Raw genomic sequence first — 18,648 nt, 5'->3', positions numbered from 1 at the left:
AGAAGGGCCCTTACTTAGTTTAATTCTCTGCTGTCACTGTCTTGAAATTCTTAATTTTTGAACAAAAATCTCTGAATTTTCATTTTGCACTGGGCCCCACAAATAAGGTAGGTGATCCTAGTTATGGTGGTTATCTTTGGGCAGTGGGAAGATGGGTGATCATTAATTTTTTATACCTATACGTATTTTTGAAAACATTTACAATGAACGTTTTTTACCTTTAAGATAAAAAAATAAAGCTATTTCTTACACACTTTTAAAAAAAGAAAAAGGAAGGTCTTTCTTAGACTAAACAAAATGCTATTTCCTTGTAGCATTTGGGACCATGCAAAACATATCCTCTTTTCAATGCTATGGGTCTTCAAATATTATGATTATCTTATAATTATCTTGTCTCCCCTTGCTTGTTCTTCTCTTCTCCTAGCTTAAAATATCCCTAGTTCTTTCAATTGTTTGTTGTATGAGATTGTCTGTTATATGAGATTTTTCTTCTACCTTTCTCTTAACATACCTATTTGTCAAAGTCTCTTATAAAATGTGCCATTCAAACCTGAATGCCAGATATGGTCTGAATAAATGAAGGTTTTTTATATTGTGGGCTCCTATGTTCTATTAATGCAGTCTAAGATCATACTAGCTTTTTAAGCCACTATATCATATTATATTAAACTTGTGATTGACTAATCTACTTTGACCTATTTCACAAATACAAGCACCAACCTAGGTATTCTCTGTCCTGTACAGCTGATTAAAAAAAAAAAAAACCCTAAATGCAGTTTACATTTATCCATATTAAATTTTATCCCACTGATGTCAACTGAGCATTCTAACTTGTCCAGATCTTTCTGAATCTTGATTTTATTTTCTATGACACTGATTCTTGACTGAAACTTCAAATTTGAATCATATGGAGTGTTTGAACTCCTCAAGTTTTGAAACTACTAAAGCCCAGAGATTTTAATTTATCTGGGCTATGGCCTGGGTATTCTATTTTTTCCCTTAACTTTGTATTATAAAATTTTTCAAATGTAAAAAAAATAAAGAAAATAACATATTGACACTTCCATGTGCCCATCACCTAACTTCAATAATTATGAACATTTCATCAACCTTCTGTCATTTATCCCTCCTGGAGTCATTTAGTTTGTTTTAAAAGGTTCTCAATTGAATATAATAAGCAGCCAGAGTTGAGATAACTGATCTATGGTGTTAATTGTCCCTTTCAATTTTTAGACACTTGCAAATTTGATAAAATTTTAATTTTTAAAACATTTAAAAATTTTTTTAAATTTATTTTTTATTATGTTCAGTTAGCCAACATATAGTACATCATTAGTTTTTATGTACTGTTCAATGATTCATTAGTTGCGTATAAAATTTTTAAAAAGATTATTTTCGAGAGAGAGAAAGCGCGAGAGTGCAGGGGGAGGGGCACAAAGAGATAGAATCCTGAAGCAGACTCCCCGCTGAGTGTGGAGGGGGAGGGCCTCTATCCCAGGACCCAAAAATCATGACCTGAGCTGAAATCAAGAGCTGGCCACTGGACCAAATGAACCACCCAGGCGCCCCAAACATTTCTGTTTTGTATTAGGTCAATGATAATGACAAACAGGTAGGACCCCAAGGGCTGAGTGTTGGAGAGGCTGTTAAAACAGCCACAGCTTAAAGATGGTTGGTACTCATTATCAATGTACTAATTTCATACACTTTAGTTTGACAAGTGTCTCTTTCTGCTTGTAAACTAGATTGAGGGCACTGTGTAAGGCGGCACTGCTCTAGCTGTAGAAGAGTCATTTAAATGAACTTCTTAATTACAAACAAGATTTATTTGCATTCTAAGTAAAATGTTTGATTATAAATTTTGGCCATAGAAATGACTGCTAGAACTTTACAGTGGATTCTGTATCTTGTCATAAATTGCCATGTTTACAAAGTCAAACAAGTACACCTTTACTGAATTTTTAATAATCTCAACTTCATTAAATGTTAATGAACAAACTAATTAGTAAACTGCCGACACACTTAGTAGAAAATACACTCAAATAGGAGAAAGTAGTGTTCTCAAAAGAGGTTGTGGGTATTCTTGATTCTATTGCTTTTGCTACCAGATCTAAGTCCTTAAAACAGGACTGTGAATGCTTATTTTAGAATAATCCAATAGCCACAGTTGGCATTTTGAAAGCTGCCAACTTTACACTAAGAGCTTTGGAAAACAGTTAATAAAAATAACTCTTCTTTGTCCTGTTCTCCCTCTCTCTGCATTCTTCTAAAGACATTTACTTGAAAACTAGACATACAAATGATACAGCACTTTAAAAACATTATTTAGAAGTCCTAAAGCTAACCATAATCTTGGTTAGTATAAAATGAGAGGACAACTAATACAATGATAAAAATCACAAATGTGATTGTTTCAAAACTTCACTTCTTTATACTGGAGTAAGGGAGAAAAAAAATAAGACCATCTAGACTGGAGTTGAAAGAACAGTGGAGACAAAAAACAACAAAGGTTTAATTCTCAAGTACCTTCAATTCTCTATCTCAGGTTTTCCTATTCTATAGATGAGGGCATTCCTTTTCAACAACATTTTCTAGTTACTGAGGGCATTATATCTTGAGTCTCATATTTCCAACCACAAATAAATGAACCTGGAATACTTGTTGTGTCCCCAGTGACTGCCATATTTTGCTTTTACACTATCATATTATTAGTCCTGCTTAGAATATCCTCCTCATTTCTATCAAACCACATCCCAGATATTATTAGTTTTCATATTTGGCTGATTTAATTCAAAAACAACACAAACTGCTTTTTGACAAGATGCTCCTCAGACGTCACATTGGAATTCTGCCACCAGAATACCACCTATTATTATTAATCACTGCATTTAGGAATCTTTGTATCATTTCACAGGACATCTGATAAGCATAGTTCACACCAGAACTGGCCTTGGAAAATTGCTTTGGGGGTTTCAATACCCCTCATTCACCACAGTAAGTCACCCAAATCAGGCAGATATCATTACTGACTACCCCAGCAATTATATATTTTCTTGTTTACTTGTTTACTCTCTGTCTGTCCCACTAACTTATGAACTCTGTGATGGTTTTTGGAAAGCACTTGGTAAGTATCTATTAAATGAATGTATCCTCTACAACCACATACAGGATCTATTCTTACTTTTTGTGCTTATGTAGCAGCAGCAAAAGGTGGAAAACTGGGCAGATTTTCTAACGTAAAGGTAATATAAAATACATGACATAGCTGTACTCCAACAGGGTAAACATTATAGTGCCATTTATTTTATTATTAGTTTTTAGCTTACTTTACATCCATAGTCCTTCCACAACAGTAACTTTCCATGAGAAGCATGGGTTTTAACCAGCTGAATCATTTCTATTTCAAGTATCATGTTCTGAAAAATATAACTAATGTGACTAAAGTTATACGTATTCTTCAATATCACTCAGTAAGTCAAGTGATGCTTTTATCTGTAGAAGTGATGCTTTTATCTGTACAAGCGCTGTTGGAGAACTTCCAGGTTTTGGGCAATCATAGATAAAAATTAAATGCTGCTGTGATATTTTATTCTAGTACTTGTATATCATTCTAGTTATAAATCATAAATGCATAATCACTATCATACCAAAGTTACTGAATAACTAGCAGTGTTTTACTTTTGTAGTGGAATCATTGCAAATTGGACATATTCAATGTTACTACTCCAAATCAATTTCCGTATACAACATGGGAAAAGTAATTACTAGGGAAAATGGTATAAATATAGATGCTCCTTTGGCCCTACAGAAAATGGCACTCCATTAATAGATAAATGAATATCAGGTGGTTATATTGTTGCTCACAAGTTTTAAAAGTCATTTGACTCTCAGAACAATGCCATGAGGTAGGGAAGACAAGTTTTATTCCCATTTTACAGATGAGGAAACAAAGCCTTTATAAAACAATTACAGCTGAATAGACATAAAATATTAAAGAATCAGGGAAGACAAAGGTAGCAGGTTTAATGAAGCAAGTGTAATCAATGAACTCAGGGGCGTGTAGATGTATTTATGGATGTTGGCTTGTAGCTTACTTATTAAAAAGAGAATCCCATAGGGTAATCCCTGGGGAGGCCAAATTACACTGTGCTCTGTTCCCTCCCTTGATCCATGTGAAACCAAGTAAAAAGATACTTTTAAAGATCTCTTTGAATGAGAAAGTTTAGCTTTGTAGGAGGTTTGGAAAAATGAAAGTTGGTCCATGTCATCACCTTTTCGTCTTGCTTTTTTTTTCCATTAGAATGAAATCCACTTGATAGCAAATACTAGTTTCCTACTTACATTATAAATTTCCAATATCTTAGCCCAAAAAACCCCCTTTATACAATCCACATCATTATTATTATTTTAACTTAACTCTTGAGGATTGAAGATTCATGATCCTAAGGTGAAGTGGAGTAGTGGTTTCCTGTCTATGCTTAAGGAAAGAAAGACCCCAGCAACAAGCAAGGGAGGGGAAAAGAAGAGACAGCAGTGTTATGGACAGGTATCTAAAAAAACTCCTGAGGCTTATAGGTATGCAGTCAATAATCCTTCTACTAATACCAAGAAAAAGTGGTGACAGTGATCATCTTTCACGTCTTAAGACCACCAATGAAGCTGTCCTTTCTCACGCAAAACAACATAGACGGATCTAGAGGGTATGATGTTAAGTGAACTCGGATAAAGACAAATACCATATAATTTCACTCATATGTGGAATTTAAGAAACAAAATAAATGAATAAATTAACAAAGAGATGAACAAAAAAAAGACTCTTAAATATACAGAACTGGTGGTTGCCAGAGGGGAGATGGGTGTGAGATGTGTGATAAGATAAAGGGGATTAAAAGTACACTTATTGTGATGAGCAGAGTAATGTACAGGATTGTTGAATCACTATACTTTACACCTAAAACTAATATAACACTGTATGTTAATTATACTGGAATTAAATAATTTTTTTAAAAAAGAGATCTTTATTTTTTATTACTTTATTTTTTATTTCTTGTAGTTTCAAGTTTTTATTTAAATTTCAGCTAGTTAGGATACAGTGCAATATTAGTTTCAGGTGTAGAATTCAGTGATTCATTACTTACATAAAACACCCAGTGCTCATCACAAGTGCCCTCCTTAATAGCCATCACCCATTTAACCCACTCCCATCCACCTCCCCTCCAGCAACCCTCAGTTGGTTCCCTATATAGTTAAGAGTCTGTTTCTTGGTTTGCCTCTCTCTTTTTTCCCATGTTCATCTGTTTTGTTTCTTAAATTCCATGTATGAGTGAAATCATATGGTATTTGTCTTTCTCAGACTAACTTATTTTGCTTAGCATAATACTCTCTAGCTCTATCCACATCACTGCAATGGCAAAATTTCATTCTTTTTATGGCTGAGTAATATTCCATTTTACACACACATGCACACATCACAACTTTTTCATCCATTCATCAGTGGACATTTGGGTTCTTTCCATAATTTGGGTATTGTTGATAACGCTGCTATAAACACCACGGTGCATTTGCCCCCTCTGAATCAGTATTTTTTTATTCTTTGGGTAAATACCTAGTAGTGCAACTGCTGGATATTAGGGTAGTTCTATTCTTAACTTTTTTGAGGAACCTCCACACTATTTTCCAGAGTGGCTGCACCAGTTTACATTCCCACCAACAACACAAAAGGGTTCCCCTTTCTCCACATCCTTGACAACATCTGTTGCTTCCTATGTTGTTAATTTTAGCCATCTTTAAAGTACACTTGAAAAAAAATAATAAAGTACACTTGACCCTTGAATAACATGGGTTTGAACTGTGCAGGTCCACTTATACATGGATTTTTCCCCAAACATACAGTGCAGTAATATAAATGTATTTTTTCGTTCTTATGATTTCTTTAATAACACTCTTTTCTCTAGTTTACTTTATTGTAAGAATACAGTATATAATACACAAAATATTGGTGCTAATTGACTGTTTATGTTATTGGTAAGGCTTCCTGTCAATGGTAGGGTATGAGTAGTTAAATGTTGGGGGAGTCAAAATTAATATGTGGATTTGTGACTGCACATGGCAGGGTGGGGGGGGGGTCTGGCATGCCTAACCTCCACATTGTTCAAGGGTCAACTGTAATTTTTTACTTGATTTCACATGGATCAAAATGTTCTAGGGAGGACATGAAAAATGTTCAAAATCATTAGCCATCAGGGAAATTCAAATCAAAACCACACTGAGATACCACCTTACGCCAGTTAGAATGGCAAAAATTGACAAGGCAAGAAACAACAATTGTTGGAGAGGATGTGGAGAAAGGGGATCCCTCCTACATTGTTGGTGGGAATGCAAGTTGGTACAGCCACTCTGGAAAACAGTGTGGAGGTCCCTTAAAAAGTTAAAAATTGAACTACCCTATGACCCAGCCATTGCACTACTGGGTGTTTACCCCAAAGATACAGACGTAGTAAAGAGAAGGGCCATATGCACCCCAATGTTCATAGCTGCATTGTCCACAATAGCCAAATCATGGAAGGAGCCGAGATGCCCTTCAACAGATGACTGGATTAAGAAGCTGTGGTCCATATATACAATGGAATATTACTCAGCTATCAGAAAGAACGAATTCTCAACATTTGCTGCAACATGGACGGCACTGGAGGAGATAATGCTAAGTGAAATAAGTCAAGCAGAGAAAGACAATTATCATATGATTTCTCTCATCTATGGAACATAAGAACTAGGATGATCGGTAGGGGAAGAAAGGGATAAAGAAAAGGGGGGTAATCAGAAGGGGGAATGAAACATGAGAGACTATGGAATATGAGAAACAAACTGAGGGCCTCAGAGGGGAGGGGTGGGGGATTGGGATAGACTGGTGATGGGTAGTAAGGAGGGCACGTATTGCATGGTGCACTGGGTGTTATACGCAACCAAAGAAGCGTTGAACTTTACATTGGAATCCGGGGATGTACTGTATGGTGACTAACATAATATAATAAAAAAATCATAAAAAAAAAGTTCTAGGGAGGAAGTAAAGGAGGAAAGCACACAATGTGATTTGTCCTTCTGAGGGTTGCCCTATGGGATTTTTCTCTTTAATAACTCAAAACGATATTTATTAATTTACAGTGTGTGTGTTGGGGGGTGGGGATTTGATATTCCCTTATCTAAAATGTGATGTCATGGCCACCATTTGGGTACTCCGGTCCCAATAATATGGCACCTGGGAAGACAAAAATTTTATCAGATAGTTCCTTTGTGAACACGGAATGCAGGCATATTTTGCTAAGAAAAAAATGAGAACATTTTCAGAGTTGTGCTCCTTGAGTTTGGAGTGGGGAAAAAAAGAGAAAGCCTTATATTTTAGAGGGATGGTCATTAAGAAATTCTTTAAAATGCTACCTTATCATTTATTATGTATGTGTATAATTATGATGAGTCATTTACATGGTGATTTGTTAAGTTTATATAAATATCATAAAACATTTTGAAATGGAAAGCTCATTTAAAACGTTATTATGTTCTAGTTTTTACATATGATTTAATTTCAAAGTAATGGTGCCAAGATGAAAGAGGAGATAAGAAAACAATGTCTAAAACTTCTCCATTTTAATAAATTTTACTTTTTAGTCTTGTTCCACAACCCCCAAACAAGGTCTACTGAGGGAGATAATCGATCTAACACACAAGAACCTGCTTACACTTTTCAGATATGGAATATTCAAGAATAAAATTGTCTCAACAAATAATCTAAATGAAAGCTTCCTAACTGGCAGGTCTTCCTAAATCACATACACTAGAATGTAGCCCCATAATTCCACTCATGTAGTAGCTCCAATCTACCAAGCAGAGCAAATTGTTGATTTATGCTTAATAAGCCACATATGCATAAATTATTTTCAATTACATAAAGCCAGGTGCTAAATTTAGATGCCACAGGAAAGTCATTACCTTTATCAGCCAGGAGGATCAGGGGATAATGTAAGGTAACTGCAAAAACCCGGAAGGGTGAATTACTTCTCTAAATGAAAGCAAATTACTTTATCTATAAAACAACCTTTGCGTATAACAAAAATTTCCACAAGATATCCTACCCTGCTGTGAACCGGAACAATTAAGTAAGATAAATTTGGCAAATGATAAGTAATCTACCAGATACCCGTTAGATATGTTTCGGAAATTTAGAAAAGGACCTCGGAATTCTAATTTACCAATTAGTCTCCTGTTATAACCACCCTAGGGTTCTCTGTTGCCCCAATTTCATTATTTGAAAAAAAAAATAGAGTCAACTAACTTCACCAAGTCCACAGCTCAAGTCATTACATTGCTGGTGGTTACTGCCAATTATCACATGGCAAAGAAATAAAATCTTAAAGAAAAGTACAACTATTAACATTTCTAGATGGTTATTAACTCTCCTTCACTAAACAAAATGTATAAAGGAATCATTTAAAGGGTTAGCACATAACGTTGGATTTCAGCAAACAAAATGGACAAAGGCAAGCTTATGTTGGCACCCAGTCAAACTCCTGTGAGAGCTAATCCAAATGTGGATTTGCGGTAAAGCATAGCAAAGCTCTTGGTTTCACAATTTTGAGTAAAAATACAGTAACTGAGCAGTTATGAAAATCAGCACACACTTTTCCTCTGGACCAAAAAGAACCAAACAAACCTTAAAAACACCTCTGCTCCTTTCTGACCGATTTTGCTTAATTTACATGTAATATGGTGGCAGCACTCACGTGGAAATTTCAAGCATTTTGAAAATACCACAGGTAAAACAATCATGCAGACAGACACACGGACCACAATATGGGGTTATGGCTATTCGCAACATACATGTGTGATAGAAATCTTCGTTTATTTCTGCAGACAAATCTCTTATTCTACATATATGGGTTTGAAGAGTACATGGCAGTGGGTGGAATAGAGAAACTGGTGCAAATGGTCCATGTTTTAAGAAAACATGTCAAATGAAAAACTAAAAAACAGAAAACAAGGAATGATTATTTAAAGGAAATCTGCAACAAGTAAAAACTATTTCACACTATATTACACTGATCTGATTCTCAAGAATCTGATTTACCTACTATTTTTCAGGAACACAGTTGTACAAAGTGAAATATACTCCTTTGGTAATGTGGACAAGAACACTATAAAAATTCTGGTCAAATAAAATGGAGAACCAAAATATTACACTCTAACACAGGGCCATAAGATCTATTTTAAATATACTCCGACCTGTTCTCCATGGACTAAAGAGGGTAAATTATGTCACTTGGTATTTATCAACATGGATTCTCAAATGTTAACCTGGAAAATATATGCATCTATTAAATGGAAAGTCTCCTCTGCAAAATAACAATTGTAATTTTTAAAAATCAGAAAAAGAATTCGAAGTTTAACGAGGCAATTTTTGTTGCCATATTTTCAAGAGGGCCTTTTTAGAAGCTGGATGAAATGAAGAGGTCTTGCAAAATTAAAAAAAAAATGTCCTGTAGAACCTCAGAACTCTCTCCACTCTGGGGGGTGGGGGCTTGAAAAAGAGGAAAGAACAGCACACATTTATCAGCATCTTAACAACATACACTGATTTGGCACCTATTATCTTTCATTTTATCCTCTCAACTTTGTGAGGTAGACACCATTTCACAGAGGAGGAAAAGCCATGCCATCTCCTCCGTGAATCTTTACACAACCTTTCAATTATTTGGTTCTAATTTTAATTTGCCTGATTTACTAGTTACTGGTTATAATTATAATTTGCCTGCTTTACTGGTTACTTCCCTCTAACCCGACCCTCTCCCCCTTTATCCAGATTATGAGCAATTAATTCAAAGGCGGGGAAGTGAATCTTAATTGTCTTTGTACACTAGCATTCCATGTGGCACGCAGCAGGCGTGGTTGAATAAATTAAAGAATTTGTCGAACGCCATTCAACAAGAGATGGGGATGGGACTAAAACGCAGGTTTTTGCACTCTTCCCTCTTCCCGCTACATCACTCTGCCTAAGTGAAGTCTGGCCCACCACTTCCAGACCCCCATACCAAACTGCAAATTGTCACGAAAAAGAGCTCTGCGTTCCCCAGTGTCCAAAAGTTTCAATGCCCCCGCCCCAGACGGGAGGTCTCAAAAAATTCTCTGGAGGTTTTCAACACTTGTCCAAGGGACAGTTCTGGATTTGCAAATCAAATCACCGAAGGCAGGATGGATTCGGCGGTCGAGTTAAACTTCCATTTGTTCCACCGGTTTGCTTACAATCATGGCTTTGAAAGAAAGGGCAGCGCCAAACCCTCGAGAGGGAAACGGATTACGACGGTGACTCTGAAATAAGATCCCAAGGACTGAAAACTGGGTGACAAAGTCAAAAGACGCTAAATTGGGAGAGGTCAGCAGTTCTGAGAGACCCTCCCCGCACTCCGACCCGCACCGCACCCCCCCCCAGGCTTCCTAATCTCTCATTTGAAGCCCATCCCTCAGGATGTGACTGGGGCTCCTCCCTTTCTCACCATCCTTCCCCCCCCCCCACACACACGCACTCACTCCCCAGGATGGTGATTATCGATAGGGGATTTTGTGAAAAAAGTTAAGTCCACAACTGCGAACTGGCCCCGTCACCAGCCTCAAGGCTACCTGTCGAGGACTAATACTCGTCATCAGCCCTCTCCCCCGTGGGAAGCGCCCGGGCAGGTACTTTGCCTAAAGCCCTCCTCTGCCTCTGATTGTTCCTCCGCCTCAGAAAGGACCCCTCCAACCCTTCCTCCTCCCACCCAAAGAGCAGCTGCTCGCCCGGTGAGGCATTCTCAGGACTCAGGGAGGGCGACGGAAAGGTGGTGGCGGGAGAAGAACCCCATCCCCTCCGCCGGGGTTTTTAGAATCTGGCGGCGGGTGGCGACGAGTAACTGTTTTCCTCGCCGCCTTTGAAGTACCAGCGAGCACGGCCCCGAGGTGGGTGGGGGTGGTGGTGGCCGCAGCTTACCTGTGAGACCCCCTCCGCCTTCCTCACCGTAGCCCCGACGCCGTTGCAGCACGAAGTAGTCGTTGGACCTTTCCATCAGCCAGAGCTTCAGCGCATTTTTCAGGAGCACTTCCTCAGGCTTCAGCCACATCGCGAACTTTGTGCCGCCCGGCAGCGGCGACCCAGATGCCCCCCTCACCTCACCCTCCACCTGTCTATTTCCCTCTACTCCTCCCACCAAACCTGCCTCAGGCAGCAGCGGCTTGGGTTCAGGTTTTCCACACTTCCCCCAACCCTCCCTTCTCTCCCACGTAGGCAGCGAGATTGCCAATTCCCTCCTACAGCTCTACCGCCCGACAGGGAAATAGTCCCGCTTCTTTGCCCCCTGGGAGTTGTAGTTTCCTGTTCGCTTTTCTGTACTCAAAAACCAGGAGCTGGGGACTACAATTCCCACAATCCACTGGGATGAGAACGGGGTGGGGGTGCTTTCAAAGCGCGTCCCGCCACCACTTAAGTGTATTTTTGCCTGTTTAAAGTTTAAAGCGGTGTTTTGTTCAAATAAGTGAGCCCCAGGTATAAATGTGTTGTTTCTTCTCATCTGTTTACAGCTGAGGGTGTTAAGCTGTAGAAAACAAAGTTTCTGGAATTTTGGAGTAACGAACGGCCCATGCTGGGAACAGCAGTAGCAGCACTGACATTTGATGAGCTCTTACTTTGTGGTAAAGCGATTTCATATACCTTATCTCACGTAATTCTCACAGAAGTCTTGCGAGGTGGATATTATTTCCCACTTGCAGATAAATAAACAAGAGCACAGACGGGTGAGGTGACTTACCCAAGGTCACACGGTAAATGGTGTCTGATACAATTCCTTGTCTAATTCAAAATCTTCTTAGATTTTCTGCCCGTACAGGAAGAGTATAAAATCTCCAGAAGCCACAGGATTTTCTTCATGCCATGGGCGCCTCCCCCCCCCAATGCCACCCCAATCTGTTTGACTATCGTCATTAGCCACAGAAAATGTCTTCTCCGACTTTCCTTTTCAGGATCTAAGCAATTTATGAACATTTTTCCCCCTTTACTAAACTCTTTAAGGAAAAAAAATCCTTTTCAGGGTGTCCTTCACCTCTTTGTACCTTGGCATCTGCTTAAACACTAAGGCGAATGAAGTCAGTTGACCTCGCAGTGAGGAATTATTTGAGGGGCGTTTTTACATATTTCGATAACTGAGATCACCAGAATTAAAGAGTGAATTGAACGCAAAAACAGTTTTGTAAGAAGACGGAGTTGGGGGCAATGTACAAAAAAACAAGGGGCTCTTGGTATGCTATTTTGAGAATTAAGCCTCAAGGCCATTTCGCTAAAAAAATTAAAATAAATAAAATAAATAAAATGGGGCGGGGCACAACCAGATACCAAGTCCTGGAGCCAAAGAACTGTGCCTTGGAGGAGTGTCTCTGGTTTAAGCCTCCCAAGATGTGGGCCCCCTCAAGGAAGGCAGGCGTGTGCTACAAGCAGGGATTTTTTTTCTTGGGGGTGAGAAAAGGGTCAATTTGGGATTCTCTACTGATAAAAGGTGGTAAATAGTCCCAAGGCAGCTTTCTGGAGAAGATGGGAAGAGGCAATCTTCCCAGAGCCCAAACCGCAATGTATCTTTGGGGAAAGCCATCCCAATTTGGATGTACACTAAGGAAGATAATTTTTTATGTTCCTGGTAAAAGACTGGTAAATGTAGCAGAGAGATGTAAGGTGCCCCTTTTACCTTTCTTCTCCTTTTAACTTTCTTCCTCATCAAACCACATTCTTTCCCAATATCCTTAATGGTTACAACTGTGACAAGTGCTGTCCGGAACTGGATGGTTCTTCTGTATAATACTGATTTAATCCTTATTAATAAACTTGCACATTTTTACATCATTACTTTATAGATGAACAGGAGTCTCAGAGAAGTTAAATAACTTGCCTAAGATCACATAGCTAAATAAGTAACAGAGTTGGGGTTTGAACCTTGATTTGTCTGACTACAAAACAGGACACTATACTACCCAAGCATATGGTTTGTAGATACCTCAAATACGTGCCCAAAGCCAAACTTAATTCTCCAATATTTCCCCTGCGCAAAGTTGTTTATCCTTCTAGGTCCTCGTAGTTCAGAACACCACTGTTTACCAAGATGATCAAGCTAAGAATCTTGGAATAATCTTGAAACTCTTATTCTCACCATCTTCATTGCCTCACACACACACACACACACACTCACCTACTCACCTCTACTTCTTTTTCAAAAGTCCATCCCATCCTATTACCACTTCAGATTAGCCTCACATCACTTTCCGGCTACACTCTAACAGCATCTCACCTCATCTGTCTGCTTTCATTGTTTTCTGATTTATCCAAGCCATGTATTTATGGACATAATGTTATACCATGCAGAGATAATACCTCATTTACCTAGCTGTCAGTCTTTCAGCTGACTCAGTCTTCTAAATCATAGCCTGAAACACCTATGTGAAAAGGTACTAGAAAATCCTAAAAAGCAATTCCATGCCCTGTGCCATGGAAAAGTTGAGGCTGTCAGATTCCTGGATTCTTATTTGAAATGAATTTCACAAGCTTAGTTGCTGCTTTACAGCCTGTAGCAGGTTTAGAAACAGTAAGATTCAAAAACAGGTGGAGCACTGCTGGAGAACTATTTATTTGTTCGTTTGTTTATGTTGGTCACCATACAGTACATCATTAGTTTTTGATGTAGTGTTCCATGATTCATTGTTTGCATGTAACACCCAGTGCTCCATGTAGTATGTGCCCTCCTTAATACCCATCACCAGGCTAAGCCATCCCCCAACACTCCTCCGCTCTCAAACCCTGTTTGTCCCCCACTATGGACTCTGGAGGACCATTTAAAGGTTTGCTGCTAAAAATCCGGACCCCGGACCAGCAACATCTGCATCACCCAGGAGCTTGCTAGAAACTCAGAATCTCGGACCCCATCCCAGACCTGCTGAATCAGAATGTGCATTTTAACAAGATCCCTAGGTAATTTGTAGGCACATTGAAGTTTTAGGTGCATTGATTTAAGCAAATTAGATATTTGAAAATCAAACTCTACAACAACTTGGGGGTGATTAATCATGTTTCCATTAAGACCTACACAGGCATCTTTTAAAATAAGCCCTGTTAAAGAATTTTAGATGACTGAATTGCTTTTTTCAAAAAGTTTGTATCAGGTATGCCTGATGGTATTGGTTGGAGGAGAAATTGCCACTATCCATACTAAATCCTATTTATATATACTACTCTAACCATCAAAATCGAGGTATGTCCACAAGTGTCTCACATTCATGATATGTTTGTGGACAAAAAAAGAACTAGTGGGGAGTATTTTTCAATCTTTTCACCAAATTAGCTCTAAGGTAGAGGACAATGAACATTTATCTCTGGAGGTCAAAGTGTCCACCATAATTTCTTGTATAGTATGTAAATATAAATCTTTATATTTTTTAATGTTTAAAAACATTTTTAAAATTCACTCCTAACAGAAGAGGCAATGAGTAAAAATCTCAATATTTGTTACAGTCTAGGGTGATAAAATTTCTCCAGACGTTACAGAGCTTAAAATACTTAGTAAATGAACAAAAACTAGATGGGGGTGGGCGAAAGGAATGTTCCTAGCATTCCAACTGTGTCTTTAAATGCCAGGGAACCATTATTATTATTTGTAAGATAATACAAATTAACTTGTGCTAAACCTATAAATGAACTCTTTGAAAACCCCTCAAGTCGGAGACTCCCTGTACATATATTTCTCCTGTTAATCAGTTTATATTTTGATGATTATGTGAGAGTAATAACAAAGCGTGTTGCTCAAACTATGTTATCAAAAAAAAATTCACAAGTGACATGGAATTTCTTTGTATATGCTGAAGAGAATAGAAAACATATATCTACACAAAGACTTGCACATATTCAGAGCAGCATTATCCATAATGGACACAAAGTGGGAACAATCCAAGTGTTCATTAACTGATGGATAACCAAATGTGGAATATTCATACAATGGAATATCACTCATCAATGAAAAGGAATGAGGTACTGATGCATGCTTCAAACATGAATGAGCCTTGAAAATATTATGCTAAGTGGAAAAAATCAGTCATAAAAGACCACACACATACTGTATGCTTCCATTTATATGAAATGTCCGGAATAAGCAGATCTATAGAGATAGAAAGCAGATTGGTGGTTGCCTGAGGCTGGGAATGGGAGTGGAAATTGACTGCAAATGGGTATGAGGGAAATTTTTGGAGTGATAGAATGTTCTAAAACTGGATTGCAGTGACAATTGCACAACTCTATACATTTGCTAAACATTGTGGAACTGTACCTTCATAATGGGCAATTTTTTGGTATGTTAATTATACTTCAATACAGATGTTGAAAAATTTTAAAATTATAAATTCTGCCCCCAAAAGAACCCCCTACAAAACAAGAAATAAGAATACAGGTCAAATTTATTGTGTGGCATCACACAAATACACCTGGCTTATTGCCTCATAAGACATATGTGTACCCTAGTTTGATGATCATGGCTCTGAGGTGTCCCAAGCATGTTTATTCTTCCCGTGTTTGACAAAAGAGATGCACTTAACTCATTAACAGCATCCCAACCATATTGCCAGAGAGAAGGCTGAAGGAAAAGAAAACTTTAAAGTAATAAAATGGTTTTATGTCTTGGGTAGTATAAAGATGGACTGGCATCAGTGTGTTTTTCTAAACTTATATTATCAGTGGTCAAACTCATTATTTACCTTACTGACATTGAAAAATAATTCATGGTAGTTCAGTTATATTACAATGGCAGCAATTCCTCTCTATGTAAAGAAATGTGTAAATAAATATCATACTAAAGTTTTAGTTTTTATTCATCAAATATATCAATGACCATTTATATCAACCATTTTTTCCTCCCAACCCAAGCATATATGAAAAGTTAGTACAGGCTAACTGAACTGAACACCAGACACAAACTTTTATTGGAATATTTTATTTACATTTTATATTTAAAGAGAATCAATACAAATCGGGAAATATTTACAGCATTTCAAATCAGTGTACAAGAATGCAATGGTTTTGTCCATTCTACATTTAGCAAACAAAAATACATGTCTGTTCAGCTTTTGCCTAAATTCTGCTGGAATTTGCACTGGAAACACAAATTTAAACCAAGATAAGCCACACAGAATACAAATAAAGTGCATTTTAAAGTAGCTCTATTTTACTTTGGTGGATGAAAGCTTCAAACTTTATATTAAGGCACCTGGAATTCCCCCCCCCAATTCTTTTTCAAACACCAAGAAAATGTGTTCACAAAATTTATAGCTATATGGACAGAATTTTAGTTTACCTAATGTAATTTTAGCCCATTTAGGTAAAATGTAAACTCAATTTTCAAAGCTGACATTGTTTGGAAAACATTTTCTACAGACTAATTTCTGCAGACTAATTCATACACAAAGATCAATTACCAACTTTTGTGTGACTTACTCATTATCATTTTCAAATAGTATGCTCATTTATATACTCTGCTTTTGAAAATCCCATAATTTTGAGAAATAGTTATACAGCATTTTTATAAGGAAACTTTTTGTCTATAATCTTATGTCAAATTGGTGTCATTAATATACCAATCAATCCAGTCCAGTCCATATTCTCTGATAAACTATGCTCAACACTCACATGAAGTACATTTAGCCTAATTTTAAAAACAAGAAGTTGTTAAAATGAATATTTTGCTTTAGTCTTGTTCTATCAACTTAATGTAGCCTAAGGAGACATTTCATGAAGTACTAGCCTAAGTTTGCATTGCTTTTTACAATTCCAGATCAATATAAGCACCTGGAGAAAAACCCTGACACATATAGCCCAAGCTAAAATAGTATTTTTAATTAAGATACTATCATAAAATAAAGTGATTATAGCTACTCCACATTTTAAAAGCAACATGTTTTTGTAAGAAAATTGTTATAAATGAAAAACATGACTACTTGAAGAGAGTTTTAAGTGTTTAAAAATGTTGCTATCACTATTGAGAGGAAACTTGCCTATGAAAAACATTATTAAGATTTGTGGAAAAAAGTTAATAGATTAAATATTTTAAGTAATTTAACTATAGCATAATATTAGTCATCTCAGCACTTTCAGTATCATTCTTATTTAATTGTTTGTCCAGTTCATTAATAGTAAACTAGGCCCTGATTGGCAGTTCTGTTATTACTAAAGTTTCAAGTTTTCTATTGACACAGATTTTAGGATTTAATTTCTCGAACAGCAGTCTCTTGATCAGGAGTTTCATCTTCTTCAAAGGTTGGGTTGTCAACATGAGGAACAACATCCACTGCCATGGAACTTGCCTCATGGTTTACCAGCTGGAGATTTTCATCTTTAAAAAGAAATGGCAATTTTAGGATGATTTCACCCCTCTCTTAAGACAAAATTCAACGCTCACATCTAAGAAGCCTTTCTTGTCTATCATACTCTGATTATTATACTCATTCCCTGTTCCTTTAATAATTATATGATTTTCCAAAGTTACTTAGGTTAAGTTCTTTTCTTCCCCCACTGGCCAATAAGGCATATATGACCTTATTAAACTGATTTACAATTACTCTTTTATTCACATGTGTGCTTACTTCTACCTAGATTATGCCTCCTTAAAAGCAAAAGTTATGTCTTCTGCTGCTTTTCCATCCTTAAACATGGCTTTACATTTCAATCACCAGGGTGCTTTAAAAAATTACCCATGCTTTTTCATATGCATAGATAGGCACACAGACTTAAAAAAACCAGACAAACAGGAAGGTACAGGAAGTTTCCCAAATGGAGTACAAACAGTAACAGACGGACATAATTACATAACACAGGAAATATAGAAACATCCTGAAAACAGTGGGGGAAGAAAAGAACTTAACCTAAGTAACTTTGGAAAACAGTATTTTGACTATATCCCGTAAGGCTAAAAACAAAAAGGACACTTGTTAGTGAAATTGTGAGTTGAAAATAAGGAAAAAGGAAGGCTAGAATGAACTCTGTGGTATTTGACTAGAATCAGATGTATCAGCATTGAGCTGTTTTTCAGATAGACAGATGTATACAGATGTGTGTGTATATTTGTCTGAGTACATACACCTATTTCCTAGCTTTGTTCACTGAAAGGGCTAATAGCAATGACACTCCCACAGCAATGATCATATCTAGTGCCCAGAACCTGGTTTTGAAGTACTGTTCTCCAAAAGAGCCCCCCCCACCCCCGCCCCAAGGATGATTCTAGGGCTAGGGCAAGGAGAGTATAAGATTAACTCCTTGTAGCCTAGGGGTCAGGAAACTACAGCCTGCAAGTCAAATCAATAGCTAAGAGTGGTTTTCACATTTTTAAAAGGTTGTAAGTCGAACATCCCCCCTCCCAATGCAGCAGAGACTTATGGCCTTCAAAGCCTAAAATATTTACTATCAGACCCTTTACAGAAAAAGTTTGCCAATCCCTGGCTTAGAACATCTTGTGGTACCAGAAAGTGCTCAAAAAAATAATGAAGCCTGTTGAAAGAACACAGAAACCACCTTGAGCAAGTTCCCAATGACCAAATCTAGGACAATCTAAGCAA

General features: G+C 37.4%; 2 protein-coding genes across 4 annotated transcripts in view; both read right to left on the bottom strand.

Annotated features, from left to right (window-relative positions):
• Positions 1-11,312, bottom strand: part of TBC1D8B (TBC1 domain family member 8B) — a 51,900-nt gene extending 40,588 nt beyond the window's left edge. The window contains exon 1 of one of the 2 annotated variants that reach the window (XR_004622405.1): positions 11,012-11,312. Coding sequence is in view for 1 of the 2 variants with exons in the window: in XM_002922588.4 (XP_002922634.2) it covers positions 11,012-11,141 (130 nt within the window). In the remaining variant the exon portion in view is untranslated. The remainder of the gene's footprint in view (positions 1-11,011) is intronic. The other variant, XM_002922588.4, reaches the window with a different exon arrangement.
• A 4,712-nt stretch (positions 11,313-16,024) lies between these two features.
• Positions 16,025-18,648, bottom strand: part of RNF128 (ring finger protein 128) — a 94,141-nt gene continuing 91,517 nt past the window's right edge. For both annotated transcript variants that reach the window (XM_011229123.3, XM_002922587.4), the window contains exon 7: positions 16,025-17,429. In XM_011229123.3, the coding sequence (XP_011227425.2) occupies positions 17,296-17,429 (134 nt within the window). In that variant the 3' untranslated portion in view covers positions 16,025-17,295. The remainder of the gene's footprint in view (positions 17,430-18,648) is intronic.

This window comes from Ailuropoda melanoleuca, chromosome X (assembly GCF_002007445.2).
Source record: "Ailuropoda melanoleuca isolate Jingjing chromosome X, ASM200744v2, whole genome shotgun sequence".
NCBI lineage: Eukaryota > Metazoa > Chordata > Mammalia > Carnivora > Ursidae > Ailuropoda > Ailuropoda melanoleuca.
This window is presented reverse-complemented; position numbering and strand designations above follow the sequence as displayed.